The 26,504-nt window shown below is 40.0% G+C and overlaps 1 protein-coding gene across 2 annotated transcripts in view; it reads right to left on the bottom strand.

Annotated features, from left to right (window-relative positions):
* Positions 1-25,425, bottom strand: part of CTNND2 (catenin delta 2) — an 829,794-nt gene extending 804,369 nt beyond the window's left edge. Inside the window, exon 1 of one of the 2 annotated variants that reach the window (XM_033110744.1) lies at positions 24,841-25,425. In XM_033110744.1, the coding sequence (XP_032966635.1) occupies positions 24,841-24,877 (37 nt within the window). In that variant the 5' untranslated portion in view covers positions 24,878-25,425. The remainder of the gene's footprint in view (positions 1-24,840) is intronic. The other variant, XM_033110743.1, reaches the window with a different exon arrangement.
* Between the last annotated feature and the right edge of the window lie 1,079 nt (positions 25,426-26,504).

Consider the following 26,504-nt stretch of genomic DNA (forward strand, 5'->3'; position numbering starts at 1 on the left):
ACCATTAAATTTCTTTCACAACTATCAGGTTTATAACAATCTGTATTTAAAAAAAAAAAAAGATGGTGAAATCTATAGAAACTGAACTGACAGTTTCCCAAGTTCTCATAAACTGTACCTAAGAGACTTTCTGGCATCCTCTACAGGCTTGACTTGTGTCTCTGTATCATCTCCATGGAATATTTGGTTCCTTCTTGTGAGGTTAGTAATGTCTTACCAATTTAAAATGAAACAAGTCTTCACAACTTCTGAGACCTGCGACCAGATAAGAACAAGAGACAACTGCTATAGTAAATGTTTTCACTGGCAAATTTCCTGTTCTATCTTTGTGAAGTAGGAATAGTAGGTAAAGAAGTAGTATAATGTGCTTTGATAAATTCTGGATATTTCCTGCAGGAAACCCATTCATTCTAAATAGTTATTCAATAGTCTCTTGTATATCTGTCCAAAACTCCTAGGCAATAACAAAAAAAGCAAAAGGTAGTTCCAAGATGTTCCCAGTGTGCAAAGCAGAGCACATCTGTACACAATTAAAACAATAAAATCACGATATAAATATAAACAATAAAACAATAAATATCACGATACTACCTGAAGTGACCTGACACATTAAAATAGAAACAGTTACTCTAAACCAGGACCATCGTTTCCAAACCAAACAACTAGCAGATGGTGAACAACGGTGCACCTGCTCCCAGGTCCAGGTGTGGACAGAGACGTGTCCTGGGAGTGCTGACGTGTCTTCTCAAAGTCACCTCATTAGCCCCTGCATTTTTATCTTCCAAGGTGAACTAGGTCACAAGAAGGTTTTATTGACTGTCTATGAGTTTACCAGTTTATCATGAAGGTAAAATCAAAACAAACATTGCATGTAAATCACCTCTCCATTCTGAACCAAAGAAAGAGTAAATGAAATTAAAAACATAGCATCCCCTCAATTGCTGGCAGAGCTGGCTGTCAGTTCTATTCCCTTGAAAGAATGCAAAGACCATACCGTGCATATGATTATGCATATATATAGATGTAAATATATACGTGATATGTAATTATATTAAATATATATATATATATATATATATATATATATATATATATGAAATTGTATATATAACCTTTCAACAAGGTGACTTGGGTCACAAATTCATTTCACAGAGAAGAGTTCCATTCCAAAAAGTCTGTAAGTTTAATACTTAACCATAGAGCTAAAATCAACATAATCATATTCCTTCAACAAACTGAGTCTCCATGTACAGGCGTTTGTACATACACACACATATACATAATTTTAAAGCACATAAATATTTAAAGAAAATAGAAAGATAACTTTACATAGAAAGTAAAGCTGAGAGCAATGGTTCAAGACTGTGGTTTGGATTAAAGACTATTTTAAAAACACACGCCACATTCATAAGCGTGTAATGAATGTGTGGATTGAAACAAGCATTGTTTTGCTTTGCAGTTTTGCCATTTTAATGGGCATTTAATTATACACATTTTTTAAAGTTTATTATGTCTCAAAGTTAACTTTGAAAAGTCACTTGAATTATCACTATAAATCAAGCATGAAAGCAATATGCCATATTTAACATGCTGATATTTGATTGAGAAAACATGCTGATTTCTCTTCACAGTTTTGATAGTTAATCCTAAAATTCCTTTGGGATTTGTATGTAAACATTCATATCGTCTGCAAATATTTTCTAAATATTTTACTTCTTTTCCAATTCTATGCTTCTTCTGTCTTTTCTTGTCTTATTGTGATGGCTGAGATCAAAGAAGTGTTGAGAACACATGTTCTTTTGTTTTTACGATTAAAATGGCACTATAAACCTAGCTATTCAGTATTACTTAGGTTAAGAGTATTCTCTTTAATACTTAGTTTACTAAGAATTATTCATTATGACCTAGGATTGAAATTGATTGAAAATTTTAAACAGTGATTGAAATGACCATTGGTTTCTCTCCTTCATCTGTTACTATGGTGAAACTGCAGTAACTATTGGCTGGTCCCTTTCTTGTGCCCTCAGATCCAATCCTCCACCTTCTCAGCTCTGTCCTGTATCATGGGGCTGCTTTGAAGGCAGTTTTTTGTGCACCTGTAATAGCGGTCTTCCAGTTGAGCATAGTCAATGGGACGCCTCGGCAGTCAGCTGGATAGGAGGAGATGGCAGAGTATTACTCTCCCTCCTCTCACCTTCCACAGCCTCTCGGACAACTGCTGCACCCCCTCCATGGTTACCAAACGGGCCTCTCCTTCTGGAAAATCCAGGCTTGGGGTTCTGGTGACACTGCCTCCTCTTATCTCTTGAAGCTATCATTTCACAGTTCCAACACTACGGACATTCTGGAGCCACATTAATTCTTTGTTGTCCCTGAGACACTTCTCTGTCTGATTTCTCAGCTTTTCTCCCAACTACGTAACTGGTGCCCTACGTTAAATCCTGTAAATGCTCTACTGTAAATGCTCACTCTGTGACTGAGAAAACAAGTTTCTATTACTAAATCATACTTGGATTCTTAGGAAGGACTATAGGATGCATACTTATAATAGCTGGCTTTTATCTGCTTCCTTTCATTTTACTCCATTGCCCTTTTTTCCCCTAATTTCTTGAGATAAACACTTAGCTCATTAATTATCAATTACTCTTCTTTTCCAATCTATGCATTAAATGCTAAATGTTGGTTTCTATGTACTACACTAGATATAGTCTCTGGGTTTTGCCATTTGCTCTTTTGACTGGCATTCAGTTATAAACATTTTCTAAAATACAGTATGCTGTCTCAAATTTAACTTTCAAAAGTAATTCTGAATTATCATTATAAATCAAGCATATAAGAAATTAGCCACATTTAATTTGCAAAAGAGGCATTTTACAAAAGGAAGTGATTTTAACTGTCCATATCGCCGATAACTGAGTATGCTTAGAAATAATCCTCAATGTTTAAAGTACACATTATTGAGAAGTTTTTATTTCATATGACTGCCCAATCCCCAGCTAGAAAATAAGAAGTTTGAAAAAAATTTTCTTCACTTTCAATAAAAATTATCGTCATCCTTATATTCTATTCGGGAGTATCACTGATATTTAATATAAAGACACAAGAGAATCAAAATGTGAAGGACTAATGCTTCATTTCATTTGGGAAGAAGTGTTATAAAGGAAAGAAAAATACAATTTCAAATTATAAACATAAAATTCTATATAACTATATATAAATCCACCTAATAACTACAAATTTATAAGCACCAAAGAGCAGCATGCGAAATTTTGAGACTTTCTATAAGGCAGAATCAAACAAAACAAATCTTATATAAGAAAAGAAATGAAGAAGACAATTTTATTCTATTCAAACTTTCCTCTTTTAAAAATGCTTTATAGAATAGCATAACAATTTTATACGCACACGCGCGTGCGTGCACACACACACAGAGGCAAAAGGAACAGAAATTTCGGGAGCAAATACATACTAAAAAATGCAATTATATCTCTTCTGAATTGTTTTTCATTTTGTTCTTGGAAAACTACATCAGTGTATATTAACAAACATGGTACAATAGAGTTATTAAAAAAAACCTCTATTATAAATTTAGCACATATCCCTTATTTCTGTTCCCTAAACAATTTCTTCTCTGTCTTCGTTGCTCTCTCTCCTAACCAATATGTGTTATTTCTTGTAAAAGTTCACTCACTCATCTCTGAGATGAGGTCCCCAGAGAGAAGGTCACGTCCAAGTTAGGCAGGGTTCAGAGGAGCCAAAAACAAACAGCGTTTGTACTTCTGTTTATTCCCATCTCCGGGGTAAGTCAACGCTTAGAGAATACAGGAGAAGTAAATGTTTGGAAGCGTTCTATCACCCAGATCTCAGACTGCTGTACAGTGACATCAGAGAACTCCTCTAAAGCTTGTACACCTGTGAAAGTGACTGGACGTTATTACCCAACCATGAGCAGAGTTTCTCGCTTTAGATCCACAGACCACGAAACACGGTGTCGGTGTTTTCTTCACGTTATTATTTCCTAAGAGCCATGGCAGTTTCCCGCATGTAAGCAGCCTGCCAGCACCGAGACTCTCTTCTGGCCGGCCTGGCGCTCCCCTCCCCAAATGTCCCCAATGACCAAGAGACAACAGCGTGGCCCAAGGGGGCAGGCAGGACGTGGGTGTGGGAGAACCACTTGTGCAAGGTGCCAGGAGAGATGCGGCCTCAGGGGAGGTTCACCGCTCGCCTGGATGTCTCAGATTAATAACATTTTTCATTTCTGCCCCAGCAATTACACTGGAAGCTTTGTCCAGGGCTCTTCCAGGCCTCCTCGCTCTTTGATTGCCTCTGCCAGCTCCAGCCGGCCCGCGCAGAACTGCCTGCAGAGCAGCCTGCGGTTTCCATGGAGACGGCGCCTGCGGAGGGGACCAGGAGGCGATGCCAAGTAGAGCAGCCCAACCTGGCTGCACCACCACCAGCTCCGGAGATCCTGGGGACAGACGCATTAGAGCAGGTCCGGATGGCCAAGGAAATGATGGGACAGCGGGACGGGGCGGAAAACAAAGCAGATTCGAAAGAGAGGCTTTTAAAACTGGCAGTGTCTCTGAATGAAATGCTCTGCTTCTACCAAAAGGAAATGTAAAAATCGGGTCTTCAAGTTCATTTAAACAACGGTATACGTGCATGCATAAGCATGTGTGCGTATACAGGAAAAATCTGATCTGTCTTCTCTTAACATCTGGGAACAGCATTTCTGGTAACATTCATTTTCATGGAAATAGCAAAAGCCAGCAAGACGCCTTTGAAGTGTGCAACCATTTTATTTGAGCATGTTATCATAATATTTATTCCCCATCATGATTCATGCTTTATTCTGTGCCATTGAGACTTTGATACTCATTTCTTCCTACATTTATGTGAAATCCTCATTCATTATATGTGCAAGAATTCTGAAACGAGTTTTGTTTTACTAATAAAAACTGTAGGCTCATGAAGACTAACTCCTAAAGTTAAAATATATTTGTAAGCTGTCCAACTCTCAAAGTTTCCACCAACATTTTTTGTCTGGGATGTGGTTAGAGCTGTACACCAGTGCGGCCATTCTCCTCGTCCTCCAGACAGATGGTAGTACTGGGCTTCCCTCTCCCTTGAAAGTTGAGCATCGCCACATAATTCACTCTGCCTGATGGAACAGGATTGAGTGACAGATGACTCAATTTCCACTTCCCTTTCGGTAACTCCGTGATCACTAAGAATGCGCTCAGATGTAGGAGCCATTAGCCTGGGTGGGTCCCGGAGTGACCAGGATCATCCAAGTCTTCATTCTCACCTTCCACAGAGCCGTGCTGAAGACGTACCAACTTCTACCCTTTTAAGCTGCTGAAATGTGGGGGCAGTTTGTTAAAGCAGCATGCCCTAGCGTATACTAATGGATATACAACCACCTTGTTCCATCATAAAATACTGTCAGTAAGACCTTATGCTCAGTTGTATGAGGTACCCGGAGAAAGACAACACATTCTCCCTTCAAGGTCACAGTCTGACAAGTGAGCAGCTAACAGAAATAAAAGGCAGTATATGCAATACTCCACAGTGACTGGAAAACAAAATTTCTGTCAGAGCTCACTTTAGGCTGAGGTTAAGATGGGAAGGCTTAGTGCAAGGAAGTGGCATTGAAGAGAGTGCTGTTGAAGAATTATTAAACCGAGAAAAAGGCCCTCTACCACAAATAAGGTGTGGCAGCCTATGACATACAATAAAGGCTCAGCAACTATTGTTTGTTATTATTACTAAAGCGAGACAACTGCAGGCCCTGTAGTGTCCAAGAGACTCTGCTTAGGTAGGTCCAGTAGAATGTGAATCGCAGAAAAACAGAGACTTTTTGAGCGCAACATGTCCCCTGCAATATATGGGACATACCTATGCTGAAACAAACAAGTATTGTTTTTCCGTCATTTGAATTTAACTAGGTGTCCTATATTTTCACTTGCGAAATTTAGCAACCAGGGGTACATCCTGGATACTGCACGGGTGGTGGAAGTTGGCTAGTGGTGAGGCGTTAAAAGTTTTCAGTAAGATGATTCATAAAATAAAAACTCATTACATGGATGGAAGTACAGATTCCCACTTATATGGTTAAAATATTTTCAAAACAGATGATGGCAATGCCCTTTACTTCTATAAATGTCACACACTAAACAAAATGTATTGAGAAACTTCACAAATTTTGAATTATTCATATCGTATGATTGTAAGCCATCATCAAACTACAACAACACACAAAAAAAGAGTTTTCTTTTTTATTGCTTTTTTTTTTTTTTTGATAATTTTGAGAGACTATTCTTCCTTCCTTTACCTTAATATAAATCCAGGACATGGATGCTGATTTACTATTTATTAATTAACAAATCAATTTGAATACAATTCTACAATATTAGGATACTGTCCAAGCTTATTAAAATCAAACAAAAATGTCCTTTCCTTTACTGAGATCTTTAAAAACTTTCAGCATGCATTTTAAAACCTTCTAGAGTTAAATTTAGATTTAAAAAATAAATTACGTTTTTCTTTTATGATAGTTTTAGGTTTACAGAAAAATTGTAAAGATGGTACAGAGAATTCCCATTTACCCCACACCTGGTTTCCCTTATTACAAGCATCTTCCATTAGGATGATACATTTGTTACACTCAATGGTTTCCCCCATGACCCAGTACTGATACATTGTTATTAACTAAAGTCCATACTTGATTCAGATTTAGTTACTTATTCCCTAAAATCTTTTTCCTGTTCTAGGATCCCATCCAGGATACCACAGTACATTTAGTCCTCATGTTCCTGGGGCTCCTCTTCACTCTGACAATTTCTCAGACTTTCCTTTTTTGCATGACCTTGAAAGTTCTGAGGATTGCTGATCAGATGTTTTGTAGAATGTCCCTCATTTAGTATTTGCCTGATGTTTTTCTCATGACTGACTAGGCTCTAAGTTTTTGGGAGGAAGCCACAAAAGTCAACTGCCATTCTCAACACATCAATCACATCAAGGGTATAAACTAGATTTTTTTTAATTGACAATTTTTATGAATTGCTTATTAATATTCTTGGAAATCAAATTACAGTTTAATACCCCCAGTTTAGTATTAACAGCATATTCAGTCTAAAGTAAACATTTGGTCACGACTCAGGGGCTTCAATCATATAAATGAATGGCATTCTAATATGGGTTCAAATATCTTTTAGAATGATCATATGACATTTTAAAGTACAAAAACAAAAACAAATTGATGAAACTCAGAAAAAAGTCTCATAAAAATATTAGAACATTACATGCATTTCTCCTTTAAATAAATTCAGTGTAGCTTAAAGACCAAAATTATAACCCTATAGCTATGCTAAGAAAAAACAGGTAAGAGAATCTCTGACGAAGACAAAAACAGTAGCTGCCTATGGCACAGAGAAACAGCTAGCTAGCACCCCACTCCCCGGGACCAACATACCAGCTGACAGTTTAAGTTTCTCGGGGCCTTAAGTAAATTCTTTCCAGTCTTGCCAACCATAAACCGATCAATGGTTTCCCCCATGACCCAAAAGTTGGCACATCCCCCTTAATACTTGAAAATGCAAGAGAATTTGAATCTCTTATTTGTTATTAACCCAATAAATGGTGAATTTCAGGGGAAAAATATATGTGTTATTTTGCAATAATTAATTAGCTCCTCAACTAATGATATGAACAATTAGGGTTAAATTGCCATTTTGTAGGTCAAAGGCAGTTGCTGTTAGGAATTTCATATGGTCCTAACCAATTTTCAACAACAGAGATTTAGGCATGGATCTGTATTTTCCAACCTCCCCTAATGACTGGTAAATATAAGCCTTTTTAAGGAATGTGCTACCCTTGGTTAACAATCACATGAGAGTCCCGTTTCCTTCTCTGTACAAGACTCAAAGCCAAAAGCTAATATTGGTAGATATCAATGATGAATGTCAACAGTACAGATGGATATTGTGGGAAGGGGCCAAAATGTCACCTTCCACCCAGCTCATGAGGTTACCAGCATCTGGACGTGTACAGAGATGACATATTCTCTTTTACAAACCCCCAAACTGCTCTCCAAGACTAAACAGTCTCAGTGATTTTAAGGCATAAAAATGCAAAGTGAAAGATGAAGAAATATGTAGCCAATATAGCGCTCCAAGAGAGAGACAACTGAATCAAATTATTGCTTGAGTGGGCAGTAACAATGTAAACATCAAAGGGAACCACCTTAAAATATTCATTAAGTAAGAGGAACCGCCCCAATCTAATGACACTAGTTCAATAACTTCAAGAATATTCTATGTGGAGGATTTATATGCAAATATAAAATTTGACTAAAGGCATAGCTAATTTAAAAAGGGGATTTTTGTAATAGCAGAGTCCAAACATGAGATATGAAAGTTTTTATAAAAGCAAATATTTCTTTTCCTGTTAATATTAACATTTCCTGTATTAGATGAAATAAAATTAAACATGCAATTACTAAAATACCACTCTTGAAGTCACATTAATTGGCTTCTGATATTTTATTACCGTGTTTCCCCGAAAATAAGACCTAGCCGGACCATCAGCTCTAATGCATCTTTTGGGGCAAAAATTAATACAAGACCTGGTCTTATTTTAATATAATATAAGACCGGGTCTTATATAATATAATGTAATCTAATATAATACCAGGTCATATGTAAGACTGGGTCTTTATATAATGTAATGTAACATAACGTAACGTAACGAAATGTAACATAACAAACATAACATAACATAACATAATATAATATAATATCGGGTTTTATATAAGACTGGGTATCATATCATATAATATGATACCGGGTCTTTATTAATTTTTGCTCCAAAAGACGCATTAGAGCTGATGGTCCAGCTCTTATTTTCAGGGAAACACGGTATGCAGTACTTTAAAAGAAATCCATATCACTGACACATTAACACTTATTCTTCATAAAACAAATAACAAAATTTCCAACATACAGAGTTCAAAGTCTTATGCCTAGAGTCACATTTGGGCAATTTTGTAGTGTAATAATTTCAAATAATTAACTTTTCTTTCAATCGGCAATGTTCCAAATCATAGATAGCATCTTCAATTTAAACATAATGGGAAACATAATATAAATGCACCTTGGGAAAATAAATCTACTGATAATTACATGTTCATTTTTTCCCAATTTTTCTTATACTCATCAATACCTTCTCTTAAGATATTATCTTGATAAAAACAAATATTCAGAAAGTTCTCATTGAAATCAACATTCCCGTGTTTCACAGTCCGCTACTTTTCTTTGAGATAATAATTATTATTCCATGAAAACATAAACTCTAACAGCTCTATTTTTTTGTTCTAAAAGTAAGTTTAATATCCTCTTGCAGCAAAATTCCTGGTGTATGTGTATTCCATTTACTCTGAGATTAAACTGCCTTTGAAAAACAAGCTGCAATACTTGAGCAAGCCAGGAAATCACATGACAACTGAGCTGATGGGTGAAAGCACTATATTAGATCTGGACATGGAAACCTAGCAGCTTATTAGCTAATCATCGTATTGATCTCTGACGTTCACTCAGTGACAGATTATCTGTCTTCTGCCTTCTTATTTCAACATATTCGGTGATACGATTCAATGATTATTATATATTAAAAATTCATCCTGCATAGACATCCGCTCAGAAGCCAGGTCTGCATTAATGCTCAGGAGTTTCTGCTCACACTGCATCAGGATAGGATGACATTTACAGTCATTTTAATGACCACCCTTCATGGAGGTTGCATTCTAATGAGGGCAGACATGAGAATAAACTTGCAAACCAATAAATAAATGGGATCATGTCCAGTTCTCATATATTTTGTGGAGAAGATAAAACAGGGTAATTGTTAGGCAAGAAACCAAGAGGGGATCTACTTTAGCCAGATGAGTAGGACAGAGAAAAATAGCCAAAGGGGCTGCAGCCTAATAAACTAGGGGGAGAAAGGACGCAGATACCGTGTTTCCCCAAAAATAAGACCTAGCCACACCATCAGCTCTAATGCATCTTTTGCAGCAAAAATTAATATAAGACCGGGTATTATATATTATACCCGGTCTTATATTATAGTAAAATAAGACTGGGTCTTATATTAATTTTTGCTGCAAAAGATGCATTAGAGCTGATGGTCCTGCTAGGTCTTATTTTGGGGGAAATACGGTAAAACAGGAAGAGGTTGAACTTTTTCCTCTTTGTCACTATTGGGGTTAAAAGCAAAGTCAAGATGTGAATGGATTTAAAGAGAGCCCTCTGGCTGCTGTGGAATGAGCTGTAGGGAATCAGAGGGAAAGCAGGATGGCCAGCCAGGAGCCTGTTGTAGAAATCCTGGTGAGAGACGATGGCAACTCAGATCAGCATTGTGAGAGTGAAGGTGGTAATAAGTGGGAATTTCAACCAAGATGAGAAACATCAGTGTAATTTTGAAAAATACTTATTAAAAAAGCAAACAAACAAAAAATACCACTTCCGAATATCACGTTAGTAATTACAGCAATGTGTTCCTTAATAGTCATTCTATCTAGCATGTTGTTCTATGGGTCACATTCTGTATTTTCTAAATCAAAGTGAAACATCTAAAATGAAATGAAGAATAATTGTAAATACTTTAAAGAATGACCCACATTACTGATCAGTAATTCTCATGCATTTAGGAACTAATTTATATCAAAGACCCCAAACCTGCGAACTTCCTTGACATTGGGACCTTGCTGGTTTTGCCCCATGGTCTCTGTTAAGGATGGGATGTTTTTGATCCCCTCCCCTTACAAAAAAAAATGTCTACGTTGAAGCTGCAACCCCTAATGTGATAGTATCTGGAACTGGGTCCTGTGGAGGTCATTAGGGTTAGATTACGTCAGGAGATAAGGCTTTCATGAGAGGATCTGTGTTCTTCTAAGAGGAAGAGAGACAGATGCATGTACCGAGGGAAGGCCATTAAGGACACAGAAAGAGGGCGGCCGTCTGCAGGACAAGAAAGGAGCCCTCACCAGGAACTGAATCAGCAGACACCTTGATCTTAGGTTTCCCAGCCCCAAGAACTGTGAAAAATAAGTGCGTGTGTTAAAGCCACTCAGTCCATGGTATTTTGTATGGCAACCTGAGCTGACTCAGACAGTCTTTTACAGTGTTTTCATTTAGTGAAACCAAAGTCAGATTGCAGCATCTCAACAGACAAGCCATGGGACGTGTTTCTCTAATTTCTGTGACTGAGGGGAACATGGCATGTTCTTACATTTGGATTTTGGTAGCATTTATGCCACTCTGCACGGTACTCAATTATCTACTCAGTTCTACAGAGCAGTCTATAGACCTGCTGTCACAATGTTCTATCATCTTCTCCTGCTGATCCACACACGCCTTCACGAGTTGTTCTGACATAATGATATTCTCTATAACATCACATCTCTGCACATCGCAACACCTGAAACCTCACTCTGCATCTGTATTTTTGAGCTTATTATGCATAGGCAGCTTAGTTTCTTGATATGATGATGGCAAATTTTTCCACGTGCCAAGAGAATCACTGCAAAGTGTTGAGTACCACGTGCATGCACAGGGATAACCCACCTGCTCCGACTGCCCTCCTCAGTGCCTTGTAAAGGACAGAGGAGCAGCCATTCCTGTTGCCAAATGACTGGCGAAATCTATTTTCAAAGACACATCCTCAGTAACCATATAGTACCAATGCTCTACTGATACAAAAACTGTTCAGCAGAAAAATTAAATTATGCCTATAGTTATGGGCACTGATTTAATGTAAAACATGGGCATACATATTGAAAAATGGCAAGGTACAAATATGAAATAAAATTTTACCTCAGAGTCCACAAAGCAATTCATCCTAAAAAGTAAGAAGAAGGAAAGGCGACAGGCACCAAACACAGCTGTGTAAGCATAAAGGACATTGACAGAAACTGTGAAAACAGCTGAGTTCAAGAGCATTGTCTTCAGGTCAGAACTGAAAAACTCATCTAGCCACCAAATCCTGGCCCCGCCACATGTCACTTAACTAGAATGATGAATAACTGCAAGGAACAGTGTGTTTATTTAAACTCAGATGAGTATCACCTAAGGAGTTTCGGAGAATAACCGAACATGACAAAAGCTACTCTGGGTTCAAAAATCTGTTACTTTTCACTTTCAAAATTCTGATCCTCTCTTTGAAAACATAAAATATAGGACAGCACTCGCAACGACTAACATGCTATAAAATTCAAAAGAATAACTTCGCTTATATTTCCTCCCACACCCTGTTCAACTCTAGATAGCACTTTATCAGGCTGTCACCCTGCTGGTCCACATGCAGCTGTGTGTCACCTGCTATTTGGTAGGTATAACTGCACTACTGTTAAATGCATAATCTGTCATGCCACCAGGAAGAAGCCACATACACTCTTGTTATTATACTGGGTAAATTGTTCACATTTAATACTGAAAGAGCTTGAGTCCTAGCAGCAATTAATACATTGTTTTAAATTTAATTTTATTTTTTTATATTAGTTTCAGGTGTACAAAACAACATAATGACTAGACATTTACACCCTTCTCAAAGTGATTTACACCCTCCTCCAAGTCTACTACTACTACATCGTATATAGCTGTTACTATACCACTGATTATATGCCCTAGGCTGTACTTTACATCCTGTGACCATATACGTGTGTGTGTGTGTGATATATATATATATATATATATATATATATATATATATATATATATATATATATATATATGAAGTGGTACCCCTGATAAGTCTAGTACCCATCTGACACCCTATATAATCTATACAACATTATCGATTAAACAAAACAATTAGAAAGTACAAATTAATGCATTTTACTAGAACTGACACACAGGAGAACAGGAAGAATTTCAGGGATGTGATGGGAAATAAGGCTGAGTTTGAAATCCTCATTTCAGAAGGATAGATGTATGCATCCTTCAAGTACGGGAAATGGCTGAATCACTTCGAGGGGAACAGGATTATGTGGCCATGGACTAGCACGTGGTTTGCTACTATTTATAAGGTACTGCTACTTCAGAACTTATATTCAGCTCAGTGTATTGACTAAGTGGATTGATCAATGATCAATCAATCAACTAGCCCATTAAAGAAGTCCTATTGCCAAAACAAGTTCAAGTCACCTGCTCCTTCTCACTTAAGAGTTTTGCAATTCTTTCACCAGGTGGTAACCAAACTCCCACCCCCTCTATCAGAGCTCACCCGATCATACCCAGGCTTCTGTGCCCACAGTCTGTATTTGCAGAAGGAGAAGGGACGTCACCCATCACCCAAGCAAGTGTCAGTTTCTCCAAGCAAGTGCCAATTCTTGCCCCATTCTCTCACACTCTGCTTCTCTCTCCAGTTCACATGTGCAAGCTAAGAGTGCCCCATGGATCTATCCAACTGCAGAAAAAGGAAACATGGATGCCCTCTACAATTTATCACGTGACCTGCCCTTAGCTTCAGAAAGAAGACTTTAGATTTATACAAGAAAAAGATCTGAAACTGCTCCAAGTGGAGAGCAAAACCATGATTAGCATCTCCTCTTAGTGCCTAAAACTTTGCTCCTCACTAAGAAACACACTCAAGAAGGGATACTAACTGCCCTTCGGTACTTCCTTCAAACGTTTTGACAATAGGGAAGAAATTAGAGTTGTTGTTTTCTACATGACTTACACATGATTTATTCCTATTAGCAGGCTACAGTTAGAGTGATAAGAATTCTCTGAAATTCTGTTCAAAGTATTTAAGGAAACGTGCTCAAAAAATGGAAGCCAGCGATGGCTCACACTTCTAAAACTGTTCTGATAAAGCCTTTCGGGCGCCAGACTCCGCAGCCCACTAGGAGAGAAAATAATATTCTGGGGACATTTGTACAGTCTTAAATCTCTGAGGAATAATAGGGCTTCATTCTACTCCCCTTTTAAGCAGCAAATATTTGTGCAGAAACAAACAAACAAACAAAACAGAGGGAAGTTTTCTGAGCCAATTTGGTATGATATAATTTTTGAAATGGTATAAAGAAATAATAGGAATTCCTTCCACTGATGGATAAAGGAGAATTCTTCCTTTCGGTGATACCCAATGGCTTGTCTTCATAACCATTGGGCATTTTACAACCACATTAGTATTGGAGGCCAGAGATTTAGTTTTACAGACAAGAAAAATCTACGATTCTAACTCAAAAACAAAACCCTATTTTTGAAGCACATCAAAAGTTCCAGGGAATACATTTTACACATAAATGCTTGTTATGATTATGCCTCTCAAAGTATTGGAGACAAATGTGAATTATCATTTCACATTCATAGAAAAACGTGTGAATTTTGATCCCAATGAACAAAAGACAAAACAGATACAGATGCAAGGTCACAAAGAGAAAGCCAGTACCAAGCATGATTTGGATCCCATAACTCAGAATCCTAACCCCATGTTCCCTCCACAGCACCACAGAGCCCAGAACCCCAAACAAACCAAAAGCAAACAAACAAACCTTAGTTCCTAAGTTGTTGACACTGAAAACAAAAGCACAATGTAGCTCACAATGTGTTTACCATGTGCCAATTCTTGTCCTAGGATTTTATTATGATCAATGATAAATGGGGCAGCTTACCAATATGGGTGGGGGTAGGGAGAAGCATGGTCCTATGTGGCTATGTACATTGTAGATATGACATATATATATATATATATGTGCATGTGTATATGATATAGAAAAGCATTATACTGCCTAAGAACGGCATCCCGATTTACTCTTCCCAGTGAACTTGAAACAGGCAGACAAGCTGAGGCACGATCGGAGGCCACACCGCAAAGTGACAATAGAAGACAAAAAGAGCTTCCACCTGTGAGCCCCGGACTGTCTCAAACACCTGGCCTTTCACACAGAGGTCCCTGAGCCTGCCCAGGTGAGTAATTATGCATCATGTGGGGAAGGCAAAGGCCAGAATTCCAGAAAAGGGTATGTCCTCTTCATTATTTAACAGTGCAAACAGCTAAGGTGTTTGAGGTTCACTAACAGACTAGGTTCTGTACCATGTATTTAGTCCATAGTCTCTTCATTTGCCCTCACACCAACCTGAAGACACAGGAATTACTGCTTCCCCTCTATCAACAAGGACACTCAGTAGTAACTTATCCACTTGCTGAAAGGAAATGGAAAAGTTGAGATATGAACTCAGTCAAGTTGAGATGCAACTATGAAGCTATTCCCTCCATCGCTTGCCCCATTGCTGTGTTTACCTCTGAGACACGAAATTAGGGAGCAACAGAATGCTCCCTTAGAGAAGAATGCCCTAGGAAAAGAGTATACGTCTAACTACAAGCTTCAGAATTATGCCTTAAAAAGAAAAATAAAATAAGGAATAAATGGATAAAATATGGTAAAGGCTTATGCAATTACTATAGACAAGTAATATAAACCAGTAACAAGGCAAAAAAAAACAAAAAACAGTTGAGAAATGTGCAAAACACAATTCACAAAAGAATTAGGAGTGCATCATAAACTTATGTAATATTTAACCTCAGTCATATTCAAAGAGAAGCAAATTAAATCACAGGAAAACACAATTTTCCCTCCACCTAATTAAAATTTGTTGTTTTGAATTATTTTTTTTGTAATTATAATACCCAATGTTGTTGAAATCATGGAGAAACTGGCACACTCCTGAATTTCTGAAAGAAACATAAATTATATATTCTTTCTGGAGGACAGTTTGACAACATATGTCAACAGCGTTGAAAACATCAAGTTCTAGGACTTAATCTAGAGAAAATAACCTCATGAAAACTATTTAGCTTTAATCATACCATCATATATACTGCCAGAAAATGAAAGTGCTATCAATCTCCAAAAATAGCAAGTCATTTAGGTAAATGTTAAAGGCATGAAAAACAGACACTAAAAATGAATACCAATTAAAAGCCCCCTTACACGTTAAACAGTAACAAAACAGAATATGAGAAATCTTCTAAATTAAAAAACGCATATGGGTTAGCATTTCCGCTAAAAATAGTCATTTCTGGTGCTTGAGTTCATGCATGAACTTTAGCTTCTTTTTTATCATTTCTATATTTTCAAACTTTTAATGAGCATGCATTACTTCTGAAAAGAAATACATTTTTTGAAAAAGAATATTTCACTAATGTGCTGTAGAGTTCTCAAGACACCAACGTGCTAAACTTTCTCAAATTTAAAAACAGATAAAAATCTATGTATTGCACTGATTAGAGTACATGTAATACAAGTATATTGCACATGAAGAACGATGTCTTTCAGTCAGGCATCCAGATAATTAATGAAATTTATATCAAAGCAAATATATTAATATTCTTCTCATGTAAAGGCATGCTTTTTTTCCTGTGTAATGATGCAATATATATCCAACTACGATATATTTGGTGGAAAGAGAATATATAAAGAACAAAACACTTAGCCTCTGTGAAACGCTGCGCTCTCGTGTCTGTGTGGGAGCGTGTGTGAGTACGTACGAGTATTCTGAGCATCAGTCAGTATAGTTTTCTGCCTTGAATTTCTTCTTACCCTTCAGTACCATGAATACTTCCTGTATAATGGATTATTCTTTGAGAGGCTACCTCATAGCTGCATAACCCTCCTCTGGATAGAGGTGCCGTGACATATCTATACATCTTCTTTGGGCTTCACATTTTTCTTTCCAATGCAACTCTAACCAGTCTCACCGCTACAGTGGAAGCGCCAGCCTATCAGTACCACCTTTCACGATTTCTGCCTCTGAGACTGTTCACATGATGCCCACTGCACTTGTGTGCTTTTCTGGAGAACTCATCCACCTCCTCATCCAGTGACTCCAAGAAAATATGCCGAGCACCAGCGAGGATTGTATTAGAGAGGAGAGACGGAATCTGGGCTCTTTTATACTTGGGAGACTTGGTTTGCTGCCAAAGAAGTTGCTCTTCCCGGAAATTAAATTATTCTGTGTTACTGAAGGTAATAATTGCTCTGTTACTCTAATGTTTGAAAGTCCAAATAAAATATTTGAGAGGGAAGAATAAAATTTATTTTAAGAAGTGATCCTTTTTTTAGGTTGAGTAGTCATGCTCGGAGTCAAATAAAACATCGTGTCTATTTGGAAATTCAGTTTTTTCTTCCTTATTGACTGTCTGTGATTGCTCCTATTAAAAGTTAAAACATTAAATGGCAGCCAAACTCTATCTACACTGTGGTAGAAAGTGCTATGGATAAAAGGTAGCATGGATCAGCATTTATATATGGTTTGGGAAGTCAGATTTTGACTCTGTGCTTTTTATGCAATTCTCACCACTTCCAAAGCTATCCAATTACAGGCAGTCAAAATCTAACATGAGGAGTAGGGGAAAACACTGAGAGTGAATTATTCTAAAGTTGGTAATACATAAATCAGCCGAATTTTATGGACCATATTCTGTATAAATCAGCCAGGGCATTAGACACTCCCCTAATAATTCCTGATATAGTGTCAAAATTCTATTAAACATTTAAAGAGCTCAAGTACTAAGCAAAATACTGCACAAGCTAGTATATCCAGAATTCCACAACCAGAATTCTTTATAAACCATGTCAATGAGGGACATTTCTTCCCTACTCATGATGCTTCCTTCCACGTGAAGGGAACTTAATTAATGTAACACCTGTGGCCTCGCTCCAGCCCTGCACTTTCCCTGCCTCTGAAGAATAAAGGAAATGGCTTAGCTTGATCTTCCTTCCTCCACTGGAGATCTCCCTGCCTGTAGAGAGCAATGCTTGGGCTCTGGGTTCCAGGGGCATCTCTGTCCCTATGGGAAGCAGGGAGGGGAAGAAGGCCAAGATCCTGGGATGCCATTTGGCATCACACCAAGCTGTATTTAATCAAAACTGACATTTCACCCATGGTGGCCACTCCTTTATACTTGTTTTCTTCCAATATCCCAACTTGTTTAGAACCTGGAAGGGTTGGTAGAGGTGATATTTACTCGGATCTTTAAAGACACCAACAATCTACGTTTCTGTATCTTTTATAACTTAAGCTGAATATAGACCTTTCTGCTGTTTATGTTGTGTATTTAAATGAGAAAAGATTACAATAAGTATTATAAGATTATGAAGTGGCTCCTAAACCAAAATAATGGATTATATAAAACCTGTATAGCAAAAGCATTTTTCTTAATACATATCTATTGGATCAAATTTCTAAGGCTAGTTATAATAATCACAGTAAGCAAAAACATTACTGAGGAAACTCTAAACTTTACCTCTGCAGGATAAAGGTATTTACTAATTTTAATCATAGAATTAACTATTCCTATCATCTAATGTTATAAACGAAACAGCCCATTTACTAATATGTTCCGTATCATTCAAAACTTGTAGAAATTGTAACACTTACATTCATATAACCAAACATAATTGGCTCACCTGCCCACTGCATCCAAAATCCAGAAAGGTCTTTTATTAGACCATGTATTTTACTCTTGTAACATATAATTGGCAGTTCCCACAACAACACATACATTTGAATATAAATAACTGTATTTATTGTCAAAATGTTTTTCAGTTGAAGATAAATGAGTCTGCTATTATACAGGTCACATTCTGGAACAACTTCTAAGATACAGCCAAGCATTATTATCATAAAAATTAAGTCGCTGGAGATCAGAGAATTACTTTGCAGGAGCTGGGGCAGAAGCAAACTCAGAGGAGTTGGGTACTTCACTGAGGCCACCAGGAGTGCAACGACAAGTAAAAATGACCATTTTATTATCTAAGAGGTACCGATGCACACTTTTATTTTTTTTCAAGAATTTGATGTTAGTAGGAGGTGGGGTGGAGTGGGGTGTGGTGTGGTGGGTGTTGTCTTTATGTAATGAATTCAGGTATTTTATGGTTTCTTTTCTTTGTCACGTAATATTATGATGGGACTCATGCTCTGTGCTTCTAAACAGCAGACGTTTAACACTTGGCCTTACCAAGAGTGATGCTTATTAAACTGTCTATAATATTCTTCAGACAAGATTAATCTTTGTAGAAAATTTAATCTTAATGTAAGATTAAGATTAAATTATTATCTTACTATAAGATAATAATATAACGCTATTAACAGTACCAAAGTTCTGCCATTTCTGACTATTAGATTAGAATCTTTTTTTAACAATGGTGCTGGGAGATATAATTTACTTCTCTTTTAGCTAACTATTACATACTTTAATACATACAACACTGTTATGCTACAGAGTAGACTATTTGATACATTTTCTATGCTCATCTACATAAAAAATATTACAATACAGGTAAGGTGAGAATAAATCCATTTGTCAGAGGGCAGTGGCCTATATACATATTTTTATGATAAATAAAGGGAGCATAGTATCCATCTTAATATGTAGATATATCTCTTGTGTTTCTACAAAAATTTACAATTTACAAGTCATTTATGTACTTACGCGTTCAAGTACTTTATTCTGAAACCAATCTTTTGAGATATTCTTTCCTGAAACCAATCTTTTGAGGTATTCTTTCTTGTCATACCCATTTTACAGCTGAAAACACTAAGCTAAAATCTGAAAATCACAGAAACGGCCAAGAACTAAGCTAAGAGGAGACAGAGCTAGGATCCACCCAAAACGAGTACTCTCTCCACCTCTCGGCACCTATCTGAAACAGAATCCAAAAAAAGCATTAAACTAGAATGTATATCTGTCATGCAGAGTGGTCTGCGGGGTCTTAGCTCCTGCTCCCTACATAAGAACGCAGGATATGGTGAGGCCAAAAAGGAACACCCACGGAGCCATAGGTAGGGGAGTCATATCTCTATATTCTCGCTGGCGGCTGGGTTGGAGACACCGGAGGCAGGAGCCACAGAATCCACAATCCACATTCCACCACACTCCGTCGTGCTAACTGCAACCTGCTCCTGCTCGCTCAGCCACCATCCTTTTGCTAGCCCCCATTTCCTGCTAGCGTAGCCACGGCAGTTATATTAGTTGCCAATGGCTCACTGGTTACAGCTGACGGCCAACTAGCCACAGCTGATGGCCATCCAATCACAGTTGATGGCCATTTACTACCTGAGTCAGTACCTTTCCACATGAGGCTGAGAGCCTGGACACTGCACTCCTGGCTCTGTCTCCACAATATCCATATACACATACACACGCAAAAAAAAACCAGGGGTGCCAAAAATGCATACAAGCGGACACTTTTGTCAAAGTTGCTCAAGCAGTAGTTCACCATAATCAGAAGTGTATGGACATTGATAGTAACCACTTTGAGCACCTCTTGTAATTGCAGAAGTCAAATGTGACTTGTATTCATCTTTTGTTATTGGTATATATTGAGTATTATAATTTTAATACAGCTATCCTTTCTTAAAATGTGTATACATTTTTTTTCATCCTCTGTGTGTATGTATGTGTGTGTGTGTGTGTGTGTGTGTATTCTCATATATTAATTTATTCATTGTAGGGCAAAAATCAACTTTTTCTCTAGAAATATATTTGTGATCTGAAATGACAATTGTGGGGACAGAGCCGGGAGTGCAGTTTCCAGGGCAGTTTCTCGCCCTCAAGTGGAAAGGTGCTGGCTCAGGTAGTAAATGGCCATCAACTGTGATTGGATGGCCATCAGCTGTGGCTAACTGGCCGTCAGCTGTAACCAGTGAGCCATTGGCCACTAATATAACTGCCGTGGCTACGCTAATAGCAAAATGGGGGCTAGCAAGAAGATGGTGGCTGAGCTAGCAAGAGCGGATTGCAGTTAGCAGGGCGGATTGCAGCTAGCAAGTGAGGTTGGGTGGCAGAGACAAGTGGACGGCAGCTTGCGGATAGTGTGGCTCCTGCTTCCTGTGTCTCCAACCCAGCCACCAGCGCCAGGGAGAATACAGTGGTCTGACTCCCCTATCAATGGCTCCGTGGGTGTTCCTTTTTGGCCTCACCATGTCCTGCGTTCTTATGTGGGGAGCAGGAGCTGAGACCCTGCATGAGTCCCTGAGTGACAACAACTAATGGAATAAGTTTCAATATACATAATTCCTTTTACAGATAACTTTTCAGGAGTCTCACCAAAGGATACAGGTGACTATTTGTCTAAGATGGAAAGCTTCTGGGAAGCATTGTTTCACTTATTTAGCCATTATTCCCAATTTGTCAAAAACTAATTGATACAGAGTATAACTTCAATATTCTAATACAGCTAAGACATTTCCTACAAATCAATTAACCATGATATGGAGCTTGAAATTACACTTAGCTGCTATGTGATCAAAAGATAAACAACTGGAGGTGTCATAACTGCACATTTTTGTTATGAGTCTTAACATTTTTCATGGACTAAAGGCACAGTATGATAAAATACTTCCGTGAGTTTCCTGTGTTGGAGGTACTGTTTCTGAATATAATTGGATTCATTAAACCCAACCAGGCAGTTTATTTAATCAGTAGTCTAGATTGGCAGACAATGTGATAGAAACTATTTATCTATGACATGTTTAATATTTTACATTAATATAAAAAGCTGTTGCTTTGGCATAAAATCAGATAAACTTGAAGCCAGCAACAAGTATCATGAACTATTCACACTCAAATTAATTTTTCACCCACATCCACATAACACTTATCACAAAGCCATCAAAGAACTGTGGCCCTGAGGACACCTCTGGAATATGGATAATGAAAACCATTATGGAAACCAACTGAGGAATTTGGAATTGAAAGTGTATTTCTGACTTGTAAATCAGCCAGCAAAGACCCATGGTACCAAATCTTCCACAGAAGAACTGAATTTTAAAATATCTGCCCGTTTTCTTTTGGTATTTGTCCACCCTCTGAATTGCGGTCCTCAAGTTTAAGTACTCTGAACTAGGTGGCATCTTTTCAAAATGAAAATCTTATTGAAACTTTTAGGAAAAGCGATACTAACCGAACATCGACAATTTCCCACTAAAGAAGTGAAAACAACATTCACACAGAGAAGCCACCATAAAGGGGTGTTCCTAGCTCCTGTTGATAATCATGAGAAAAAGAAAAAAGAACTTGAAGCAACAGTTCCTATTTTAGTTCAATTGTCTTGTTACAACCAGATATATTGGCCCATACAAAGTATACCAGACTTCATGGACAAATTACAACAAATTATTTCAAATGTAACTTTGATGTTTTCTTACATAAGGACAACCTGATGAAAACTCTGATGAGATTACTCTGGAGAACTTCACCAATTCCACATCAATGCACACCATATAAAAGAGAACTTTGGTAATAAGTAATAGGTTCCGTAACATTGTCAGGAAGAGCACTGCATATTCAATTATATGTCAAAAGTAATGTTGTATCTGAGAATTGTATAACTTCATTTTGAATTTTAAAGATCATTATGAAAGTGATACCATCCTTAGAAATTATTTAAGAAAACCATAAATTGCATTTTCCGACTAGTATCACTTGAATTTCATTTTCTCTCTCTGATGAACCATTTTACTGGGAGAAAGAATTGCCCTGTATTCTATTGTGAAAGATGTGAAATTGATGGAAATGCTGTAATTTGACAGTGCATGACTTTTATTACAATGAAAATATTAGTGATATCTAGAGTGATTAGGTTACACAACTAGGTAAACATACACCAAATTAAATGACCCCTTCCACAAGACTGACAATTTCATTAGAGCCACAACCTCATGTACTTATTAAAATTGCCATTCAATCAGGTGCTATCATTTTCAGTCCACAGCATGACATAAAATTCACATATACAGTACATGTAGTTTTTCCCGTGCCTCTCAGCTGCTCTCCACCTGCACTCATAGGCACAGAACAATATCTAGTAGCCCTTTCAGAATCATGTTTAAAACCGAAACAGCACACGCAAAAGGAAAAGTGGAAAGAGAAATGAACATCTACTTCACATGTTGCTTGTTTTCCAAAGAAATTTTACATTAAAACAACGCAATAAGCATGATAGTGGGTTCAAAGTGCTCTTGGAAAGTTCTCTGAATGAGAATAAGGTGAAACAAAAGCAATACAGGTAGAACTCATCCCACTCTTCAGTTAGCTGGAGCTGCAGAAACCCTCCTGGTCTTTCTGCAATGCTGAGACTTGTTAGCTGTATAATTACAGGCCCCCAAATTTCAACATCTGACTCCAAATGTCCTCTTCCTTCAAGCCCAGAGATCTGGAAACGCGCAGACCAATAAGGATGCCGCTGAACATTTTTCCCCAAAACAGTGCAAATGGATTCTGCATGTAGTAAAGCGGTTTTAAAGCAGTTTAAAGACTCTAGTTCAGATTTGAGGCTGCCCGCCCGTCTCTGTCATACTCCTCACAGACCGAGCCCCCAGAATCATGCGGTTTCATCCCTGTAATTTGATATGAGTCATATCAAAGACTTCATGGGATTTTATTAGAAGTGGTACATTTATTTATTAGAAGTGGTACAGCTCCAAGCCTTTCAATCTGGTAGGTGAATTACTAACAGCAAAAAGATGAACTGAACTCCCATGAGCAGCCTAAGCTACTGATGTGGGGGCACACGATGAGGTGACTCAGGGGGTTTCAGCACCTCCCTGTTTCAATGGAAGTCCTTGCAGAAAATTCCCAGCGTTTTAAATCTGTCACATAGTTGCTAAAAGTGAAAATCTATACCTGTCAGGCCAAATACCATGGTTACGATGTATCCCTTTTCTAAACCAACATATTCACTTGATGACATTAGGCATGCATGTTAACACCTTTCAGGGCCAAAGCACATCCGATCAATTCAACTGAAGCACACAAGGTGGGGGGAACCACCCTGGAACCACAACCTGCCCCCCTTTTTCTCTTTTTTTCCACACCCTTCACTGCCCTCACATTGACAGCGAACCACAACTTTAGGCGTTTTGGAAGTAACTGTTCTTTGTGGGACACACACACACACACACACACACACCTCAACAATCCCTAGGACTGTTTTCCTACCACACAGACCAGGAAGGCTGCACCACCTCTCTAACGACTTAATTCGGAACGTAGTGGCTCCAATCAGCTGAGTAGGAATCGATGGAAACACATTACACACCAGAAGAAGAGGAAGGTCGGCAAAAAAGCAAAGCAGCTTTCCTTTCGGCCATTAATTAGCGATCATCCGAACATCGCATCGCATCTCCCGTCCAGATTCACAGCTTTCCAAACCTGGAATTCAGGAGGCGCTTCCCAGAGCCTCGCAGTCTATTGTCAGGACGCAGAAGCCCCCGATACCTGTGAATTGAGCTGAAAATGCTTGCTCGGAAACCGCTAAATATAGACCAAAGGGGCTCAGGGTCTGGCAAGCAGCGGGAGCCTGAAGCAATGGCCATGGACGCATATGACTAAGTATTTCCATTTTGTTCTAGCCAAACATCGTAATGACATTGAACATAAGGGCAAAAGACTGGAGGGAAGTCCTCCCCACCCCCACCCCGTCTTCTCCTGTATATGAAGGGGCGTCATAAACGCAACGAGTATGTTCTTGAGGGTGGCGGGGAGCAGTATTGTTGGTGTTGCCCTATATACGCCTCCTCCGGGGGTGACGGGTGGCGGGGAGGGGGAGCACGCCGAGAAGCCACTTGGTAACCGCTCCAAGAAAGGTACTAACCCCGGCCCGCATTCGGTCAGACCGTCTTCCGAGAGGAGAGTGGGCGCGATCGCGGTCCTCCCCGGGCTGGCTGGACCTTGCAGCAGGCGCCGCCGCCAGCCGGCTGGCAGCCGAGGACCAACCCCCACCGGCGGCGAGGAGGAGGATGCGCCCGGCCCCGACAGCCAGCGCAGGCAACTTACCGAACGGCGCGGCGCCCGATTGCTTCCTCGCGAACATGCACCCGCCACCAGCGACAGCTCCTCGGTCCGGGAAAAGGCGTGCGCGCCGCCGCCCGGCTTCAGGGCAAGGTCCTGACCTTGCCCAAGTGCGGCATCTTCCGCTTTTGTTGTCTGAGCGCGGCCGCGGGACAAGTGATGCTGGCGGGGCGCAGGGGCGAGCGCCGCGGGGGAGAGGCGGCTCCCGACGCGAGAGCGCGGCGCCCGGCCCGGCGGCCCCTCCGATCGCGGCGAGCGCAGCGCCCCCTGCTCGGCTCCGCGGGCTCCGCGGACTCGGGGCTCCTCCGGGCTCCTCCCGGCTCCGCCGCCTCGCCCGCCGCTCCGCTCGGCCGCCTGCCGCCGCGGGCGCGAGCCTGGGGCCGCCGCGGCGCCCGGCGCCGAGCGCTCCCGAGCTGCGCCCCGCGCGCGGCCCGCGCCACCTGTGCCGCTGCCGAGGGCGAAGCTCCTCCCGCGGCGTGCGGCAGCCTCAGCCTCCACCTAAGCCTCGGCGGCCGGCTCGGGCGCCCGGCGAGTGAGGAAGCGTCCGCCCCGCCGCCCAAAGCTGCCCTGGGCGCCGAGCATGCCCAGTGCCGCCGCGAGAGCGCGGCGCCTCGCCGTGCGCATTCCACTTCTCCTGGTTTTCGCGGCAGCAGCAGCAGCAGCAGCAGCAGCAGCAGGAGAGAGGGGAGGAGGCTGCGGGTTGGGAGAGGGCCGAGCATCCTTGGGAACGCACACCCTGGCCCTGAGATGGGTGGATGCTCGGGAGCCAGGAGAGAGCTGGAAGAGACCGAGGAAGGCCTGGAACCCCGCGTTGAGCGGTTCTCAAAAGGCCGGTTCCCTCATTCACGTGCATGATGCAGACAGTTAATTGTGGTGGGGCAGCTGTCAGCCTGCAAACAAAGGGGCCAGGGCCGAGGGGGTTCTAGAATGGCTTCTGTGTGCGTCGGGGCCAAGGAGGGGGCAGGCTAACTGTGCATGCTGCTAGGGGGAGGTGGATGTTCTCGAGTCCTGTGGTTCTAGAGCAAAGAAGGTAGGGCATCCATCCGTGGGCTTCCCCACAGCGCACGTCCAATTTCACAGTCACCTCCAGTGCTTAGATCAAACATGTTTTTCGAGGATGGACAGACTTTCCCCTTAAGCAAATTCCCTCTGGTTTTGAATCTGGAATGGATGTAAATTTCCTGCAAGAAAGACCCTTGTCCGGTCTGGAACTGGAATACACTGCAATAATAAGTTCCCCTCCTCCTTGTTCTTCCTCTTTCTTTCTTCTTCTGCTCCTCTGCCACCACCTTCTCTTTCTCCTCCGCTTTCCCCTCTCCCAGGCTAAAATGGCAACTGTTACCTGTTCCTCCCCTGTAGCCGTCTTATCCAGCCTGCAGATTTTGTTTTTCTATCACCCCATGGTCTGACAGCTCATCGACTCCATCGGGACGACTCTATGCCTCTCTTGCTGTGAAATACAACGAGTAGAATCACTGTAGTGAACGGTGGATGTCTTGTTACAAAACAAGACCCATGCCATGAAACATTTCTGGGCCTTGATTCATATATGTACCTGTTTCGGAAGTCATGGTGGGGCTCACCCCTCCTGCATTTACAAGACATGGGCAGGCTGAGCGCGCCACCCCTCCCCAGAGCTGGTTTCTGAG

The sequence above is a fragment of the Rhinolophus ferrumequinum genome, chromosome 7 (assembly GCF_004115265.2).
Source record: "Rhinolophus ferrumequinum isolate MPI-CBG mRhiFer1 chromosome 7, mRhiFer1_v1.p, whole genome shotgun sequence".
Classification (NCBI taxonomy): Eukaryota; Metazoa; Chordata; class Mammalia; order Chiroptera; family Rhinolophidae; genus Rhinolophus; species Rhinolophus ferrumequinum.